Source organism: Triticum aestivum, chromosome 6A (genome assembly GCF_018294505.1).
Source record: "Triticum aestivum cultivar Chinese Spring chromosome 6A, IWGSC CS RefSeq v2.1, whole genome shotgun sequence".
NCBI classification, from domain to species: domain Eukaryota; kingdom Viridiplantae; phylum Streptophyta; class Magnoliopsida; order Poales; family Poaceae; genus Triticum; species Triticum aestivum.
The window spans coordinates 86,183,473-86,201,999 of NC_057809.1; the positions used below are offsets into that span (position 1 = coordinate 86,183,473).

At 44.6% G+C, this 18,527-nt stretch overlaps 3 protein-coding genes across 5 annotated transcripts; 1 reads left to right on the forward strand and 2 right to left on the reverse strand.

Moving 5' to 3' along the window:
* Positions 1-1,955: 1,955 nt before the first annotated feature.
* On the forward strand, positions 1,956-9,704 carry LOC123132208 (auxin response factor 5). Its single transcript, XM_044551981.1, has 14 exons — positions 1,956-2,383; positions 2,521-2,639; positions 3,871-3,969; positions 4,058-4,114; positions 4,212-4,367; positions 4,462-4,546; positions 4,647-4,737; positions 4,879-5,043; positions 5,163-5,285; positions 5,359-5,434; positions 5,532-5,661; positions 6,127-7,991; positions 8,510-8,700; positions 9,009-9,704. The coding sequence occupies exons 1-14, from the start codon at positions 2,332-2,334 to the stop codon at positions 9,205-9,207; spliced, it is 3,408 nt and encodes a 1,135-aa protein (XP_044407916.1). The 5' UTR covers positions 1,956-2,331; the 3' UTR covers positions 9,208-9,704.
* A 358-nt stretch (positions 9,705-10,062) lies between these two features.
* Positions 10,063-11,744, reverse strand: LOC123132209 (AIG2-like protein D). Of its 3 annotated transcripts, none has more exons than XM_044551984.1 (5): positions 11,509-11,744; positions 11,329-11,401; positions 11,083-11,175; positions 10,694-10,777; positions 10,063-10,307 (listed from the first exon to the last, which is right to left on the reverse strand). In XM_044551984.1, the coding sequence occupies exons 1-5, from the start codon at positions 11,646-11,648 to the stop codon at positions 10,215-10,217; spliced, it is 483 nt and encodes a 160-aa protein (XP_044407919.1). In that variant the 5' UTR covers positions 11,649-11,744; the 3' UTR covers positions 10,063-10,214. The 3 variants fall into 3 exon arrangements, with proteins under 3 accessions (XP_044407919.1, XP_044407918.1, XP_044407917.1); XM_044551983.1 differs by having other exon boundaries at positions 11,497-11,740; XM_044551982.1 differs by having other exon boundaries at positions 11,329-11,397; positions 11,469-11,739.
* Positions 11,745-17,205: 5,461 nt separating this feature from the next.
* LOC123130353 (uncharacterized) lies at positions 17,206-18,515 on the reverse strand. The gene is made up of 2 exons (XM_044550268.1): positions 18,318-18,515; positions 17,206-18,211 (listed from the first exon to the last, which is right to left on the reverse strand). The coding sequence occupies exon 2, from the start codon at positions 18,200-18,202 to the stop codon at positions 17,336-17,338; it is 867 nt and encodes a 288-aa protein (XP_044406203.1). The 5' UTR covers positions 18,203-18,211; positions 18,318-18,515; the 3' UTR covers positions 17,206-17,335.
* Positions 18,516-18,527: the final 12 nt, after the last annotated feature.

The following is an 18,527-nucleotide window of genomic DNA, read 5'->3' on the forward strand; positions in this document are numbered from 1 at the left end:
CCCCCAAGGTGAGAAGAGACAGAGATTTGCCCAAATGCAAGAAAGTGCTAGAAAGGATGTGGAACATGCTTTTGATGTGCTTCAATCCCCATGGGGTATCATTCAAAACCCTACACTGACAAGGGATAAAGGGAAGCTTTGGGAGCTGATGACTGCTTGTGTGATCATGCACAACATGATCGTCGAGGACGAGCGTGATAAGCATCTTCGACCAAGGATTTGATTTTCAAGGTGAAAATGTTGAGCCCCTGCACCAAGAACCGGCCACGTTTGAACAGTTTACCCAATTCCATCATGAAATGCGTGATTGTCACACTCATTTGGATTTTCAAAATGACTTGGTTGAGCACATGTGGAATCACATTGGCAACCAATAGATGTATTGGTTCATTATGTCCATTCAAAACAATTTCAATTTGGTTGTAAAACTATTTTATTAGACAATTTCGATTGGGTTGTAAAACTATTTTTATTTGAGATAATTAATATTTGGACGTGCAAACTAGTTTTAAACATTGAAATATGAATATATGGGCATATTGGATGTGGCGGACAGGATGGTGCCAAAGGATGCGTCCGCACGTTGGGCGCACGACCACCTCATCCCAGGAAAGGCCCAGACACGCCCCCATTGCCCTACCCAAACGGACAGAATTTAGGCTAAACGGACATCTGTTTGGAGTCGTGCGCTGTAGTTGGCCTAAGTTTCTGCCCGCCAGTGGTGTTTACACCAGCGACTGTGTCCAATCATCTATCGCCCAGTCCCCGATCACTGATGCTTGTCTGCGTAACGATGATACTCCAGCAGTGCTTCCTAAAGTTGACATGTTTGTACTATAATGTAAAGTTTAGTTGCATGAAGAAGTAGCCAAGAACTACCGGCGTGGTGGATCCTGACCCTTGTTGGCGAGAGGGCTTTGTTTTTACATGTTTCTTCAAGTTTTGTTAGGGTTTGTGTCATGCTCAGGAAGACGAGACGGCGATGACTCCCTGAAAATGAAATAAGGCTTCTCGCCTAGCACCCGTCCTGATGATGCGTCTAGCATCGTCGGTGGGCGTTAGAGGTGCGTCTCCAACGGATCTGTCCTTGGTGGATTTGCTCGGATCTTGTCGTAGTTCGTCTATGTTCGTGTATCTTTAGGTTGGATACTTCTGTTCCACGCTACTCTTCAACGGCGACGATCTGGTGCGCTGGTCTTATGAGGCCTTAGCACGACGATTTTCCGACTGTCTACTACAACAAGTTATGCTCGGCTCCGGTGATGGAGGGGCGATGATGGCAGCACGCCCTCGACTCGCTTCAATGCTTGTAGTCGTCACTAGGTAGTCTATGAATCTGGATGTATTTTTTATTATATACTGTCATAGTGAAAGATGAATAGGTCGGAAGTTTTCTTGAAAAAGAGCTAGCAAGACTGGTTTTTCAGTTTACACGCGCACCAAAAATATTTATTCCTTTTTCACTAACCGGTCTCTCATAATGCCAGTCATGCAGAATTTTTTCCTTCTTTTTGGCTTCTTTGATTCGTATAATTTGTAAAACACAGGAATATAAAAACACAAAAATATAGTGGCATGTCATCTTCAATGCTACCACTCCTCCGTTCCAAAATTATTGTCGTGGTTTTAGTTCACATGATATGCCGTAGAATTCTTCGCATGAGGTTCGAGTGGATGAAAATTTTCCGATACATTAAGATTCCTTTAGAAACCCTTTGAATAAAAAATCCCACAAATGGGGGTTAGTATTATTGCCCCTTTACTGAAAAGAAGGGATAATTCCTGAAACACTAGAAAAGGCACGAAATGGCCCCGAAAAGCCGCAAGCGGAGATGAGCTCGGAGCTCCCTCCCTCCAGTGCGATTCCCCCCTCGAGCCTCACTTCACTAAAACGGAGTAGGAGTATAAAAAAGAAAGAGGGGAGAGAGAGACAGAAGAAGCGTCTCGGTTTTAACTCCCGACAGGCAGCAGCACACACGACGCACCAACCAGCGACAGCAAAGCCCAGAGGCCTGCCTCAGCGGCAGCAGCTCGCAACTCTCACCCCTCCCTCTCTCTCTAGCTCCCTCCCTCTCTCTCTAGTAGTAGTAGGACTAGACGGGGTCCTTGGTCTCCGTGTTGCTGCTGCTTCTGGTCTAGCTTGTCGGGACGGAGCCGCCGCCGCCGCCGCTCGCTGGGGCACGGCAGCTTTGCGGAAGAGCCCGGCCGGCCGGCCTGCCGGTGTCCGGGACCCATACAGCGAAAAAGAAACTCGGCGCCGCGCGTGGTCCTCTGTGACTCATGCGCGGGAGCCACCGAAGCTAGCAAGCTTCCGCGTGTGAAGAGGCGGCCATGGCGCAGTCGCCGGCGAGCTCCGCCGTCGCGGCGTCGGCTCCATGCGAAGGTACTTGTCACTTCTTTCTTGCTTTTCGCGCATTTCTCCGGCCCCTCCCCGCGCTTCGACGAGGCGGAGGTGGTACAGCTGGAAAAGGAAGGAGGGGTCTCTCCTTTTCTTGGTCGCTGACGCGGCGGTGGGCGCAGGGGAGCGCAAGGCGCCGGCGATCAACGGGGAGCTGTGGCACGCCTGCGCGGGGCCGCTGGTGTCGCTGCCGCCGGTGGGCAGCCTCGTCGTCTACTTCCCCCAAGGCCACAGCGAGCAGGTGTGTGAGTGAGACCTATCTGTTCGCCAGTGCCATTTGCGCAGTGCTCGTTCTATGCTCCCCATGGTTCTGTTCTTCAATGATAATCTTCCCTCCTTTTTGCGCTTCTAGCCAACTAAATCGATTCCCTGCTCTATACTTCTTTTAGAGTAAGCGTTTGGTTTTCACTTTTACTTTTTGATGATTTAATCTACCATGAGAGAATCCTTTGAAGTTCAAGAGGGTTCATAATATGGCCTTCTTAAAAGAAAAACAGATGCTATCATGGATATGTTGCATTTCCAGTAGTTGTGATTGGAGGGCTATACTACTTGCTTGCTACTAATTGCTTTCTCAAGCCAGTAGTATTCTTGGGTTATTGGAGGAGTGGTTGGGAGCCTCCCTTTGGGCCTACTTCCTTCCTTTCCTTCTGTTGGCTTTTGGTGTCTTGTGGAGTATAGGAGCACTGTTTTCTTGCTATCAAGTTTGGTAGTACATGCAACATGCATCCATGTATAGCTTCGTATTATTTGCATTTATGGTCCTGATTTCTGCTGCACCTTCCACTGATTCTGCACTGCCAAAACAGCCTGCCTGCTTTCAGAAAGATTTTCAGCTGCTATGCTATTGCTATGGTGTTCTTGACAGATTCTGTAAAAGATCAATCCCTAATTCTGCAACTGTGCTCCCCTTTTAAAAAGTTCAGCAAGAAAAATAAGTTTTTTTAATGTATGTGGGACATTCGGCTGTGTCGCCCATGATGATATGTGGGGGGAACACTTTAGCAGTGTACCTATGGCATGCAGAGTTCATCTAAAAGGAGTTCACTCATGAGGCTGCACTTTCTGCACTTCAAAATTACTTTTCTCCTAATTTTTTAGGGAAGCCGCAGAAAGTTGGTGTATAAAAAGGGAAGCATGTTTGAATGCTTGTACTTCCTCAATCATTCCATGAGATAATTCATGTTTTACAACGGAAAGTTTTAGCAATGTATGATTGGGAGGATAACAGTGCTTACGTGTACAGAAAACAGCTGGATTTGTTTTTGGAAAACCCTTGTCCAAAATACCTGGTACTTGGTTTAGCCGCCTGAATGCTTTTCTTTCTATCAATCGCTTCATAATTTAAAAAATGCTGTTTTTTTTTGTATTGATGAAAACGCCGTGTTGCATCTTTATTCAATAAAAATAGTCACTCATCTTTATCTTCAAAATAGAAAAAGAAACTTACTTGGACTTGGTGTCTGGTTCAGGTTGCAGCTTCTATGCAAAAGGATGTCGAAGCGCATGTGCCGAGCTACCCCAACCTTCCCTCAAAGTTGATATGTCTTCTGCACAGCGTCACTTTGCAAGTAATCTAACAGCCTTGTTTCCCATACTGTTCAACACGACGCGCCCGCGATTGCAAGCTCTGAAAGATGTTGTCTCTTGATTTTTCAGGCAGACCCAGATACTGACGAGGTGTATGCGCAGATGACTCTTCAGCCAGTGAATACAGTAAGCATCTGAATTCTGCAGGTTTTCCCCAAGAATTTCTCTGCGTGTTTCCAATGCTTTAATCCCTATGTTGCTCCTGATCATGTGTTTTTATCAGTATGCAAAAGAGGCGTTGCAGCTGTCAGAGCTTGCGCTAAGACAAGCGAGGCCACAGATGGAGTTCTTCTGCAAGACGCTCACCGCTAGCGATACGAGCACGCACGGAGGCTTCTCCGTGCCTCGCCGTGCCGCGGAGAAGATATTCCCTTCCCTGGTAAGCAGGCATCAGATTTCCAGGTCTTTTCCACGACAAAAACTCATGTACCAGTATCATGGTGCCATCTTAATTTCGTTACTTTGTTCTGTAGGATTTCTCGTTGCAGCCTCCGTGCCAAGAGTTGCAGGCCAGGGATATACATGACAATGTGTGGACATTCCGTCATATATTTCGGGGTACAGAAAATGTAGTCAAAATTGAGTAGAGCTTCCTTCTGCTGCAATAACTGAGTATGATTCGAGTTTAGCTAATATTATTGTGCTTGGTAATAACCAGGTCAGCCTAAAAGACATTTACTTACTACTGGTTGGAGCCTCTTTGTGAGTGGCAAGAAGCTATTTGCTGGTGATTCTGTCATATTTGTTAGGTAAATGCCCATGCTTCCGTCCATCTTCAGAAAGCATACGTCGGTTCATCCTAGAGTTCCAATTTTAGCAGCAGATTATTTGAAATAGAGGACAGAGCTGGAAATGTAATGCCACATTTTGTTTTATTTGCTACACTCCAGAGATGAAAAGCAGCAACTTCTACTGGGAATCAGGCGCGCTAACCGACAGCCCACGAACATATCATCTTCGGTACTTTCAAGCGACAGTATGCACATAGGGGTCCTTGCCGCAGCTGCACATGCTTCTGCCAACACCAGCCCATTTACCATATTTTATAACCCTAGGTGAGCTTCTAAATCTGCGGTATTAGTTTCAATAACCATGCTAATTACCTAAAAGTTTCTACGTAGCGTCAGTAGCTATCATTAGTTCAATAACTATGTTTTGAACTGTGGACTTTCAGGGCCAGTCCTACTGAATTTGTTATCCCATTTGCCAAATACCAGAAGGCAATGTACAGTAATCAGATCTCTTTAGGGATGCGCTTCCGCATGATGTGCGAGACGGAGGAACTAGGGACAAGACGGTATGTCAAGTTACCCATACAAACTCTTACCTCTGAAGCTCCAAGTAGTGCTGACATATCTAATACTTTTCAGGTACATGGGTACGATAACTGGAATAAGTGATCTAGATCCAGTGAGATGGAAAAACTCCCAGTGGCGCAGCTTACAGGTTGGATTTACAAGCACCATCCTAATTGCAGCTCTTTCACTGTGTTATTCTTTCTCCATTTGTCTTTCTGATTCACTGATTTGATTTTCTCTGATAGGTTGGGTGGGACGAGTCGGCTGCAGGAGAAAGAAGGAACAGAGTTTCAATCTGGGAGATTGAACCGCTTGCTGCTCCTTTTTTCATATGTCCCCAGCCATTCTTTGGTGTGAAGCGCCCCAGGCAATTAGGTAAGTCTGGTATAAGTATAACAAAGACAGTGAATTCTTGCAGTAAAAAAAGACGGTGAATTTCTTCAAATCATTATGTTAACTGTATATATGAGCGTAAAGATCTTAACTGCAAAGATACATAAAGACTACTTGGTGGAATGGTTATTGACTGCTTCTGGTACTTTTTATCTTCTTTTCTGGAAGAGAATTACTATGTTTCTTTGTCTTCCAGCACATAAAGTGCATCAAAAGAAGCATGTGAGTATAGATTCTACCGTAGTTTACGTGCCATACAGATAACTTGTCTGCATATCTTAACATACCAACAGATAATCAACTAGGTTGTCTTGCAAACAGTAGATTGAACTGAAATGTGTCAGTAAACGGATGCCACTGTTCTTAAAATTGGAGAATGCTAACCATATTACCATATCATGTCTGATGATTTGCATGCTTCGTGCTCTTCTAAATTTGAATTAACAGATGATGAGTCGTTGGAGATGGAAAGTCTTATGAAGAGAGCAATGCCTTGGCTTGGTGAGGAGGTATGCATAAAGGACCCTCAAACCCAGAGCGCTACAATGCCTGGCCTGAGTTTAGTTCAGTGGATGAACATGAACCGGCAGCAGAGCTCCTCATTAGCTAGCACAGCCATGCAGTCCGAGTACCTCCGATCAGCGAGTAACCCTGCGATGCAAAATATTGGCGCTGCCGATCTTGCAAGGCAGTTATATATGCAGAACCATCTACTACAACAGAATAGCATGCAGTTTAATCCTCCCAAACTCCATCAGCAAATGAAACCTATTAATGATTTGTCAAATGCAGCACTTCCGTTGAATCAACTAAGTGCCATCAGAAATCATCAAGATCAGAAGCAAGATCAGCAGAGGCAACAGCAGTCCAGTATCCAAGCAATTCCCCTAAGCCAGGCCCAGGCTCAAACTAATATTGTCCAGGCACAAGTAATTCTCCAGAATCAGATGCAGCAACAACAGCAACAAAAACAACCACCACCATCACCAACTCAAAACCAGCATGGGGCCAGTGGCCAGCACCTGCTTCAGTCTCATCAACTGCAGGACCAAAATTTGCAAATGCAGCAGCAACAGCTTTTACTTCACCAACAGTTACAGCAGCAGCAGCAGCAGCAGCAGCTAAATAAGTTGCCTGGGCAACTAGCTAATCTGGCAAGTCAGCAAACACAATTGTCTGATCAGGAACTCCACTTGCAGCTGTTACAGAAACTACAGCAGCAGTCACTGATGTCACAATCCGCAGTTACACTCTCACGATTACCAATAATCCAGGAGCAGCAAAATTTTCTTGTGGACATGCAACAGCAGTTGTCGAATTCGCATTCGCTTGCCCAGCAACAAGTGATGCCCCAACAGGACTGTAGAACTTCTTCATTGCAGACAACACAACTGCCACCGCCCATTCAGCAAGAGCAGCAACAGCAGCAACAGCAGAAGCCTTCACAGAAACAGGTTGCACCTACATATGTGTCAGAAGCTGCCTTTGCACAGATCTCTTCTACCAGTGTGATCCCAAAAACTGGTAACGCTACGATAGTTCCTGGTGCTGCACAATCTGCTGTTACAGAGGAAATACCTTCTTGTTCGACATCCCCTTCCACAGCTAATGGCAACCATCTTGCGCAGCCAACCATTGGCAGGAATGATCATTGCAAAACCAGCACAGAGAAGGTGCCACACTCTATTGCTCAGATGTCAATTCTGATCCCCATTGAAGCTGTATCAGTAACTCCAGTAACGACCAAGGAATTGCCAAAGTTAAACAATGGTGTTAAGTCAAGTGCGATCACCTCGAAATTACCAAATGTTGTGTCCGGCCTTCAAAATTTTATGAACAATGCACTGCCAACAGACAACCTGGAAACAGCTTCGTCAGCAACTTCATTATGGCCTTCACAAACAGATGGACTTCTGCATCAAGGTTTCGCCACTTCTAACTTCAACCAGCACCAGATGTTCAAAGATGAACTTCCTGATGTAGAAATTCAAGGTGTGGATCCTAGTAACAGTGCCCTCTTTGGGATGAACAATGATGGCCCATTAGGGTTTCCTATGGAAACAGAAGGCTTGTTGGAAAATGCACTTGATTCTGTGAAGTATCAGAATCATTTCTCAACTGATGATGAGAACAACTACCAGATGCAAAAGGATGCCCGTCAAGAGATATCAACCTCCATGGTTTCACAGTCATTTGGTCAATCAGATATGGCTTTCAATTCCATTGATTCTGCAATTAATGATGGTGCCTTAATGAACAGAAGTTCTTGGCCTCCTGCTGCTCCACCACAGAGGATGCGTACATTCACCAAGGTTTTCCTTTTTCTGTTATGTGCTTATCCTATTGAAAGTCGATTTTTAAGGCAGTATAATGTTGTGTGGTGCCTATATTACCAAATAGTAAAATTACTCCACTGAGATATTTTAAGAACATGACCATCTCAAAACTAAGTTATGATCCAGCAGCTAGTTATAAAATAATGTCATTGCAATTGCCTTTAAAAAAGTTTTAAGAAAGGAATGCACCAACAACAATTATAGTTTAGCAAAGTTACAGTTTTTTTACCAAGATAAAATTTTACATTCTGTATGTAGTAATGTTCGAAATGGTGGTTGATGGTTCAGATAAGAACTGATTGCATGAGATATATGTTGTAAGACAACACTTCTATGTGTAGTGGATGAGAAGATGGTCACACATAGGCACATAGAGCTCTAAAAGCTTGTTGAAGGGTCAGTTGGAAATGCCGGCCCTCGTATGGCCATGCTCATTAGTATGCTTTCCTTGTTGTATGCTTCCCCTGTATCTTAGCTTAAACTGTGTCTTGTAGGTGTACAAGCGTGGAGCTGTAGGCCGGTCCATTGACATCGGTAGGTTCTCTGGATATGGAGAACTGAACCAAGCTTTGGCCCGCATGTTTGGTATAGAGGGGCAACTTGAAGACCGACAGAGAATAGGTTGGAAGCTAGTCTACACAGATCATGAGGACGACGTCCTACTTCTCGGCGATGACCCATGGGAGTAAGTCCATCTGTCTTTCTGCCTGTGTTTAAGTGAATTTCTAAACTTCCTGGTCTGAACCAAATAAAGTTGGTCAAAAAGACACATGTAGAAATCTTTAGAAATGTGAAACAGGATCAATCCAGGATGCTGACATAACTGAAACATAAATACGGGAAGAAAAAACTGGAATAGACTGTGTTTGGTACCACTATCCTCTTTTCATACATCTAAGTTTGTGTTGATGCATATAGGATGTGCACATGAATGTTCACGGTGAGAGATTCTATCCATCGCTTGCCCTAATTTTTTTCATGTGGATGATGCAGGGAGTTTGTGAATTGTGTGAAGTGCATTAGGATCCTGTCCCCTCAAGAAGTGCAGAAGATGAGTCTGGATGGTGATTTAGGGAGCAATGTCCTGCCCAACCAGGCTTGCAGCAGCTCAGATGGAGGGAATACTTGGAAGCCTCGTTACGAGCAGAACTCCGGGAACCCTTCCATCGGCCCCTATGACCAATTCGAATGACATGACTTAGAGGCGCATTCACATACTTGTCATGTTAACATCTTGGTTAGTTGTATTCACTATTTGTCTTCACCATTATGGATTCATGTGTACTACAGCCATCATCAAAGCTGCAAAAGAAATGCAGTGAAGAATGTAGTGTAGATGCGTCAGCTTATAGCTGTGAGGGAAAATGCTCCTCAGATTAGGTTTTCTTTTGGATATATATGTAGTTATATCAGTTGAAACGAGTAGTAGGGATGAGAACTGAAAACTTTCCCAGAGTTGTTAGAGACCTGAGACAGTTAGGCAAATCTGAAGATAGTATGTTCTTGGGAAGAACATTTGTACTGGACTATTGTTGGGTTGTGTGTAGCCCTTGTCAAGGTCACCATCCCTAAATAGAAACTGCTAGGTTTACTAAAAAAAAATTGAAACTGCGATAACAAGCTTACATGTAGTTCTACTGTTTGGTCTTATCAAACACCCATATGAAATTTGGTTCTAAATCCCACAAATGGACCTGTCGGCCTTTCATGGCATACTGGAAATGTGATGAGTTTTGTTGGTTATTGCCAGGACTACCTCTTACACATGTTTTTCGTAGGTACGACTTTCTCTACCCCTTATTTTGGCTGAATTTTATGACAGAACTTGTTAACTGTTCATTGATCAAGAGGGATGAAGAGTGTGACTGATAGGTATATACCATAGGCAATATTTTAACATGACAGCACATGGCAAAAACAGGCAAAAGGGCTAGTACAACTTACGCAAAACAAATTCAAGTTTAATTTGTTTCACATGCAAGTGTCTCAAGCAGTATTGACGGATCCAAAAAGCACAGAAAAAACATAGACTTGAACACCTCGAGTCTATGGTCACAAAATATGAAAACTATTTTCTTTTTTGCTAGGTTGATGGCAATCCGATGAACATCTTATTTACAATTCACATTAGAGCTGGTTGAACAAAGCACATACAATAAATTGGCGAATTAATCCTTCTGGAAGAATGATTGGCAAGCTTCAGTCATGTGTCTCAGATTCAAGCTGTTCCAGTTCCTCCTTGAAATCTTGTGTCATTGTGAGATAGTCCTTCAGATGCACTTTCTTCCATTCCTACAGATACAACATAGTATACAGGTCAGTGCTTGAATGGATCTACGGAAACATGTCCCAGAAAACCGAAGAGAGCAAAACATTGCCAAACAGCATATACCGGTGAGCAGCACATAGTGGCATACTCAGAACTTCATTAAATCAAGCACGGTAAATTAGTGATGTTATTCTTCGTATCAGAATTCGTATCAGCTGAGCAAATGGAGACTGTTTAACAAATAGTAGCATTATACGTGTAATTTGATAAACATATGCTGCAACAGCTTTGCCTTCTCATAGCATCATCAGATTGGTGCATGCGCTGAGTCAGATAGCGGCGGTGTTTGTCTACCTTTCATTCACTATACAAAAAAATGCTCAAGATTAGCATGAAGGGAAATACTCACATCAAAATCCCATTCACCATAGAGGTCAGGATCATCCACATTCCCCCATATGTATGCGTAGGCGACCATCGTGTCCGCAGAATCCTGCAAACCCAAAGTACTCAATCCTGTTTCCGTGGAACAGTCTAGTGAAGAATTGCTCTCTAAGGTGCCAAACGAAAAGTGATCTTTCACGATAGAACAAAACCAGTTGATAGCAGTAATATCTGCATGCCTTTAAAGACAAAAACGAAAATCATGCTTTTTCTCCCTCCAAACAGAGGGCACAATCATTAAAAAGGGTATCAGGATAACTGATTTCAACTGAACATCCCACTGAATTTTGCGGTTCGGCATGAATCCAGCTACCATCGACTGGAGCAGAGACCTAGGCCGGCGAATGGACTTACGGTCAGCAAGATACCAACAGTTTCCCTGACATACTCCTCATCCTCAAAGATGTCCAGCACATCGAGCTCCCTGTCAGTGATCCCCTTCCAAACCTGCAGCACAGACACAAGAACAGATTGTCACTCGTTCTGCACTTCAACCGTCCCATACTGACAGTACTCGCCATTTCTCACATCTTAACTTGCACCGGCCAAACTAAGAAAATTAACACCAGGCATACGCGATGTGTGTGGGATTGCGCGCACCTTCCCGGGGACTTTGCTGCCGTCGACGGGCAGGATCGCCGGGTAGACGCGGCCCCTGATGCTGAGCCTCTGGCTGCGACAAAAGCAACGTGAGAAGAGCGACAGGGGGCGCAGATGGAGAGGGGGAACACAGGACGAACACCGGGAGGAGTGGAGCGGAGGACGCACGCGCGCACGTACTGGTTGGGGAGGAGCGCGGGGGAGGACGGCGGGACGCGGCCGAGGAGGACGCGCACGACCTCCTCCGCCATCAGGGTGCCGTAGACGAACACGCTGTGGGCGGCCGCGGCGGCGGGAGCCGGCGGAGGAGGCGACGCCATGCGGGGAGAGTAGAGTAGCCGCCGGTGACAGCTGCAAAAAGGGAGGGGAAACAGAGGCCGAACGCTACACAAGATGCGTATCTCGTACTGTATCAGCATGCGTATGATCCCCTAAAAAAACATGCGTATGACTGGTGGGTCCAAATGACGTGGCCGGGTAAACATTTGGAGCGTGGTCACCGCTGACGGGTCATCTTGAGAGTGTCAAAATCAAATGGATGTACGATCTGAGATCGTAGGGATCTGTTCGAGTAAAACATCAACAAGAGACTCCGGTGGCCTCTTTGATACAAAGTTCTAAAACCCCGAGATACTTGAAAATGAAGTGATCAGATATTTCAACGACGAGAGGTCGGCGGAAGAGGCATAGAACAAGGGGAGGCACCACAACTCTTCCCGAGCTTGCATGTGACTGTTGGCGGGTTTCTATGCGTGACAAGGTCAATGAGATTCTCTTTCAGATAGAACTTCACAGCTTACTCACACGTTTGGAGACGGCTAGCCCTCAATTTGGCAAGGTGATTGTGGAGGAGGCTATCAAGAGCAAAGTAAAGAAGAGTAGCGCCATAGGAAAGGCGTATGCGGCTGTTTGATGGATGGTCATTAGTCTCTTGGGTTGTTATTATGGTATGGCTTTGTCTTTGTGGATTTGATGGTACATGTGGTCTTCGACCGAATTACTTTTGTTGGGGTTGTCTTTGCGATGTAGTAGTGTGGAGGTTGGTGGTCGTTACGTGTTGTGTGTGGTTGTCGGTTTGATCTTTTATGAGTAGTACACATGTGGTTGGTTTGTATCGGTATTTACCTGGTTTTTCATTAATTAACTGGGTAATTCTCTTCTACTTAATTAATCAAGCAAAGATCTCACTGTGTCTCACAGCGCACCTGTGTTTTCAGTAATCTACCAATAAAGAATAATTTACATACCTACTCGGTTTATAGCCAGTAGAGCCCTGGCAAATAGCATCTTGAACCACAACTAAGATATAGAGCTGTCTCGGGTGATAACTAAGGCTGAAATTGATTGTCTTGGTTGATTAATATGCAAAAGAAAACACTCCAACATTGGAGTGTCCTCATTGGCTGAGAAGGCCGTCTAGCCTATATTCATGCCACTTATCTTTAAGATGACAAGACATGTCCTTTGGCTACTAATGAACCACTCTCTGCACCCTGAAACTGAAGGTACTTTATTTTTTTTATGGTGTCCACTGAATGGATATATTTTTACTATGATTTCAGTTTACAATATTTTATAAAAAGATTGTGAAAGGGCATGTGAAATAGAGGCCAGCTCGTTACCTGACTGATATGGACGCTCTGGATAATTTCAACCTATATTTTTTTTTAAAGTAAAACCGGGCCATGTTCCAGCCCTCCCACATCTCAGCCGTTCGTTTTCCTGATCCGGCCATCCAAGCCGTTAGATTTGCTGCGGTGAACCGCACATCTGCTAACTCGTGGGCCAAAAGTCCCGAGGAAAAATCTTAGCCCTCTGGTACAATGGGCCTCTGTCCCAGGCCCCGTTAGCTAGCTGGACTGGGAACTGCTCGGTCGATCGCTAAAAAGAAAGAAAAAAGAAAATCCCCTAAAAGAACTAGAAGAACGCCCGTGCGTTGCAACGGGGCCACATTAACTTTAAGAGTTCAATATTACGACATCGGCGATCTTTTTTTACCATCAAATCCTCACACACACAGACACACACTCTCCCTCCGTCTTCCTCACTCTCTATCCTCCTCTCCCTCTCTCTCTAACACACATACATATCCATTTTATTGGGTACGGGACCATAATCCATCTATTTCACACATACACGCTAGTGCATAACAATATGGATTATGTGTATTATATTTGCCACCAGAACTGAGGGAATTAATTTCATGTAAATCGACCAGCCACAGCTCCAAGAATACGCGGACGAGGTGGCTCCGGTCGGCGTCGGCGCCGTCCAGCGCGGGCCACGGGCCCGCTTCCAAATGCACGTGCAATGCATGTCTTCACAAATATTATAACCAGATGTGAGAAATCACATGCATAGAAAAGACATTCTGATAGCAATCCAAATACCATACTCAATTTAATACCTAACCTGGACAATACTTTTATTTCTATGCGCAAAAAAAAAATGGAATAGCAAAGCTAAGTATTCCTACATACGCTCAGATTATATATAAGAATCTTGCGTGAACAATTGCAACAAAGCACTAAGCAGCGATAAATTTAAATAAAAAATCCATTAACTATGCAGGCAACAGGCTTGTTACAACATAGAGAGATAGGAAAATGTCACCTCCAGTAATGTAGCGCAAAAGAGTGGAACGAAGCATGAATGAGCGGTTGTCTGTTCTTCTCCATGTACATGGATCAGCAGTAGAGGCCAAGTATATAAGTACTTGACCGAACTCCACACTCCACTCTTCGTGTACGGAGAGTCATGTCACCTTCTCGCCGCTGCAGCATGGGAGGACGGCTGGTTCACGTGACCCTCCAGCTGGGGGATCCATGGTGGCTGACCGTCGAGCTCGAGGCAGAGAAGTTGAGGGCAGTAGTGGCGAGATCCATGCCGGCCAACCGGGCGAAGAGGAGGTCGTCGGGGAGGGACACATCGGCAAGATCCGGTCACCACGCGACCTGAAGAGCAACAGTGATCTCCACAAGCTGTAGGCCGACGGCGTGCTCCATCCCCTGCGATGGGGTGACCATGGCGGTGGCCACAGCTCCTCATGCTCGCCTCGATCTTGGCGACACACCCTGAGTGTAGGAGGCGGTAACGACCTCGACGAAATCATGGCCTCCATCCTGGAACGCAATCATGTCGCTCTAAATAAATGGATTCAATCATGTGACTCTAATTACTTCGGATTGTTATGTGCACACTAAGCGGGGTGCAGTTAGGAAAGAAAATGTTCTCTAATTAAAGTGATTGAGTGATTTAAGGTAAGGTTAATTAATTTAGATTTGATTTTTAATGATTGTTAGTAAAGTACGATGCGTCTTTAAAATCTTTTATTTGTTTCCTTAAAATATATTATTTGTTTCCTAAAGAAATTTGCAATAATGGAAGATATCGGTTGATTTGGATAAGTTAGTAAATTTAAATCCGTGATTGCGTGCACGTTTGGAAAGTGCTGATCTCCACAAGCTGTAGGCCGACGGCGTGCTCCATCCCCTGCGATGAGGTGACCATGGCGGTGGCCACAGCTCCTCATGCTCGCCTCGATCTCGGCGACACACCCTGAGTGTAGGAGGCAGCAACGACCTCGACGAAATCATGGCCTCCATCCCGGAACGCAATCATGTCGCTCTAAATAAGTGGATTCAATCATGTGACTCTAATTACTTCGGATTGTTATGTGCACACTAAGCGAGGTGCAGTTAGGAAAGAAAATGTTTTCTAATTAAAGTGATTGAATGATTTAAGGTAAGGTTACTTAATTTAGATTTGATTTTTAGTGATTATTAGTAAAGTATGATGTGTCTTTAAAATCTTTTATTTGTTTCCTTAAAATCTATTATTTGTTTCCTAAAGAAATTTGCAATAATGAAAGGTATCGGTTGATTTGGATAAGTTAGTAAATTTAGATCCATGATTGCGTGCACGTTTGGAAAGTCCTGATTTGTAAGAAAAGAGCTGAGGGGTAAATAAACCGGTGAATAAGAAATCATCATCGAAAAAAATCTACGACGGTTAACCTACGGAAAAAAACCGGACGAAAGTGGTGGGACGAAAAAAAACCTGAAAGCGAGACTACCAACTGCTCCATTAGGAGTAGAGATTACAGGAGCGCCGCTTGGTCGCCTCGTCCATCGAGAGGACGATGGGATCGTCCGGCGAGGCCAGGTCGCTGGTGGAGAGGCTGGCCGGGCGAGGCGGGTGCCGGCAAAAGGGGGATCCAGATCCAGGAGGCGAGCCGGGCGAGGCCAGGTTGCAGCAGGTGGAGAGCATAGGCAAGTCGAGTGAGATGACGCCCTTCTAACGCAGGCATTCCTTTCTGTTTTCTTCAGCGAAAGCGCCTGTTTTTCTTCAGAGTATTCAGAAAGCCAGCCAACTGATATGACTGTCTTCATTTTCTGGTATTTGAATTTGGATGCACCAAACTACCAAGTGGTCTGTATGTCTTGTGTATCACAACAATGGCTAGCTTACACGATATTGATTACCTGACTTCGCATACAAGTTTATCATTTTACAGGTTTTTTTATGGAGAATACTTTTTTTCCAGGTTACTAAGCTCCTTTGAATGTACACTGCCTGCATAGAATTGTGCACTATCCAGATTGAAGCACACACATCTTTATATGCAATTGGGAAACTGGTGTTTTTCAAACGTTCCAAGAGTTTACTTCTCTTTGTCAAAACATCATTGATATTCGAGCAATCTGATATTGAAAAGGGAAGTATTTGTTGGCATCTTATTTTAAGTTTACATCTTGCAGTTTACTTGAAACTAACTATGAAGCTTATACAACTCGATAAGTGCAGTGTGCTGATTAACAAAACCATTTGACCGTAAATACATTTTTTTAAACATGTGTGTACCATCTGCATACTTCAAGGTACAAGAGGAACTATGTGAGATGACGTGCACAACCAGCGCACGTAGCTGCTACTACGTAACAGCCGAGAGTCAATTGACAGTGAATCTTGACAGGTTCCCTTTACATCGATTTTACCATTGTACGCTCTTGCATTCCATTTTCTGTTTTCGAATGTAGACTTGAAACCAATTGAATGGGTCCAAAAAGGATCTTATATGCCTTATAATAAATCAATTAGTTTACTCTCAAAATCTACATGTTGGTCTAACTTTCTTGCATATTCTTTGAATAAATCTAGAAATGTCATGTTTTGCTGAATTTTTATCTCGTGGATCTTTCTGGCATGTGCTAGCTCTGGAATGAAAGACCACTGATTCTTGATCATGTATGCTTATGTGTATTAGACTTTGCAAGTTGTGAGCAGTTCTATGCACGAAAAGTGTTATCTTGAAACATTATTTGGCTAGAAGCACAAGCAAACTCTCAGGATTTCATAAGTTGAATAGTTGATCATGTATACATCATGCTCAAAGTATAATATGCTTTGTTGCAAATTACTGCCATTCTATCGTCAAAATAGATGGGCGGCACAGAGTGCCATCACTGATCTAGTTTATTCATATAAGACCTAAGCTACGACGTGATGCCATATCATGCGACACCCGCTGTGCATTCTATGCCGGCCCTACTTATGTCAAAACTGCGTGTGCACAGCCGCCAGAGGCAACTAGACGGCTGAAACCTGTCTCACCTCGAATCTTCCTTCCAAACTAGAAATAGTGCACGCTAACATTTTAGAGAACATACAACAGTTCAAACTGACAAAGTGCAAGTTGAAAGTTTAGCAAGTTTACAATTTCCAGGTAGCAGGATATAGGCCGCTGGAGCCCAATACATTGTTCAATGCTGATATGGCAACAAAACTAACTGAAACATGGCATGCCCATATTGTAAACCTGGGCTGCACAAGATGAACATTGCTATATTGACTAGCAATTCACCAAGAACAACATTATGACTCTAGGTCATAGACCGCAATACTTGAATAAAAACCACTGATATATTATAAGATAAGTATAAATATGTCTAGGTGTAACAAGTAAATGGAAATTTTAAAGTGGCTCTAGTTTGAGCATCATACTTGATTACTCCTCATCATCATCCTTCGCCTCATCATTGTCTTTCCAGAACATTTGTAGTGTGAACTCGCGAGAAGTCACTTCAAATTCCTCGCATACATTCTCGTTGCCAAGTGTAAACATGGCCATGGAAGACAATGTGGGCTCGTAGTTGGAAGCCATTGCCATTCCTCCGTGGACACCCTCAGTGCCGACTGCAAGCATGCCTGGGGAAGTTGGTGGAGGCTCGTTTAGGTCCAGCTTCATCATGTCAATGTGCAGCTCGCCGCCTTGGGGGCGCATGTTCTCAGGTGATGAGATGTGTTCGTTCACAGAGGGTGGATTATGGTCTATGCCGAAGGCCATGCTGAGTGCGTGGTACGCTTGCTTCCGCGCTTCCATGGACTCAACTGCCATCCGCTCCCCCAACACACGCATTTGGCTAGCCTCCGCCTTCAACAGTTGGAGCGCTATCTTAGTGGACAACAATATGACCTGTGTTCCTTGCATGTCGAGCAACGCCATGGAGGACGGCATGTATGAGAAGGGCCTCCCAAGCGCAGCCGCCTTGCAGGCGGGGCAGAGGAACACATCGCTGGGGGAGTGGATACATGAGAAGTGCGCGATGGCCTTGCGACAGACAATGCAGGGGACGGTAGGCGCATCCGGGGAGATGATAGGGTCGTCGTTGTCAGAAGACGAGTCATCATTGAGGAGTTGGAAGCAACAACAACAGTACAAGGAACGGTGGGAGAGGAGTAGACAGGAACAGCAGAGGCGACAGAGCACGCCTTGGTGGCGAGCGTACTGTAGGGGCCAGGTCCGGGGGCCAGATGTGCAACCATCACCGGCACACCGCCTTGCTTCTGGTAGGAGCAAACTCAGGGGATTCATTGGTGGTGCCTGCGTGAAGAACACAAAACAACCAATATTAGTTAGTTATCAAGGTTTTTGGGGAGAGACCAACTCCATGATTAAGAAATTCACAAAATCTCCAATGGAAGAGTACCTGTGAGAATTCTTCTTCTCCTCCTTGTTGAAAATTGTTGCAAAATAGGTACCAATTTATGGAGAATCGACGATTAATTGCAATCTAAGCGGCGACAACGACGGTGGCGGCAAAAGAGGATGGAAGACCAAAAAGGGTTGCGACTTTTGAAGATCTAGATCTACCTCTTTGGAGCCTTGTTAGCGGTGGAACGACGAGGCGACCGCGGTA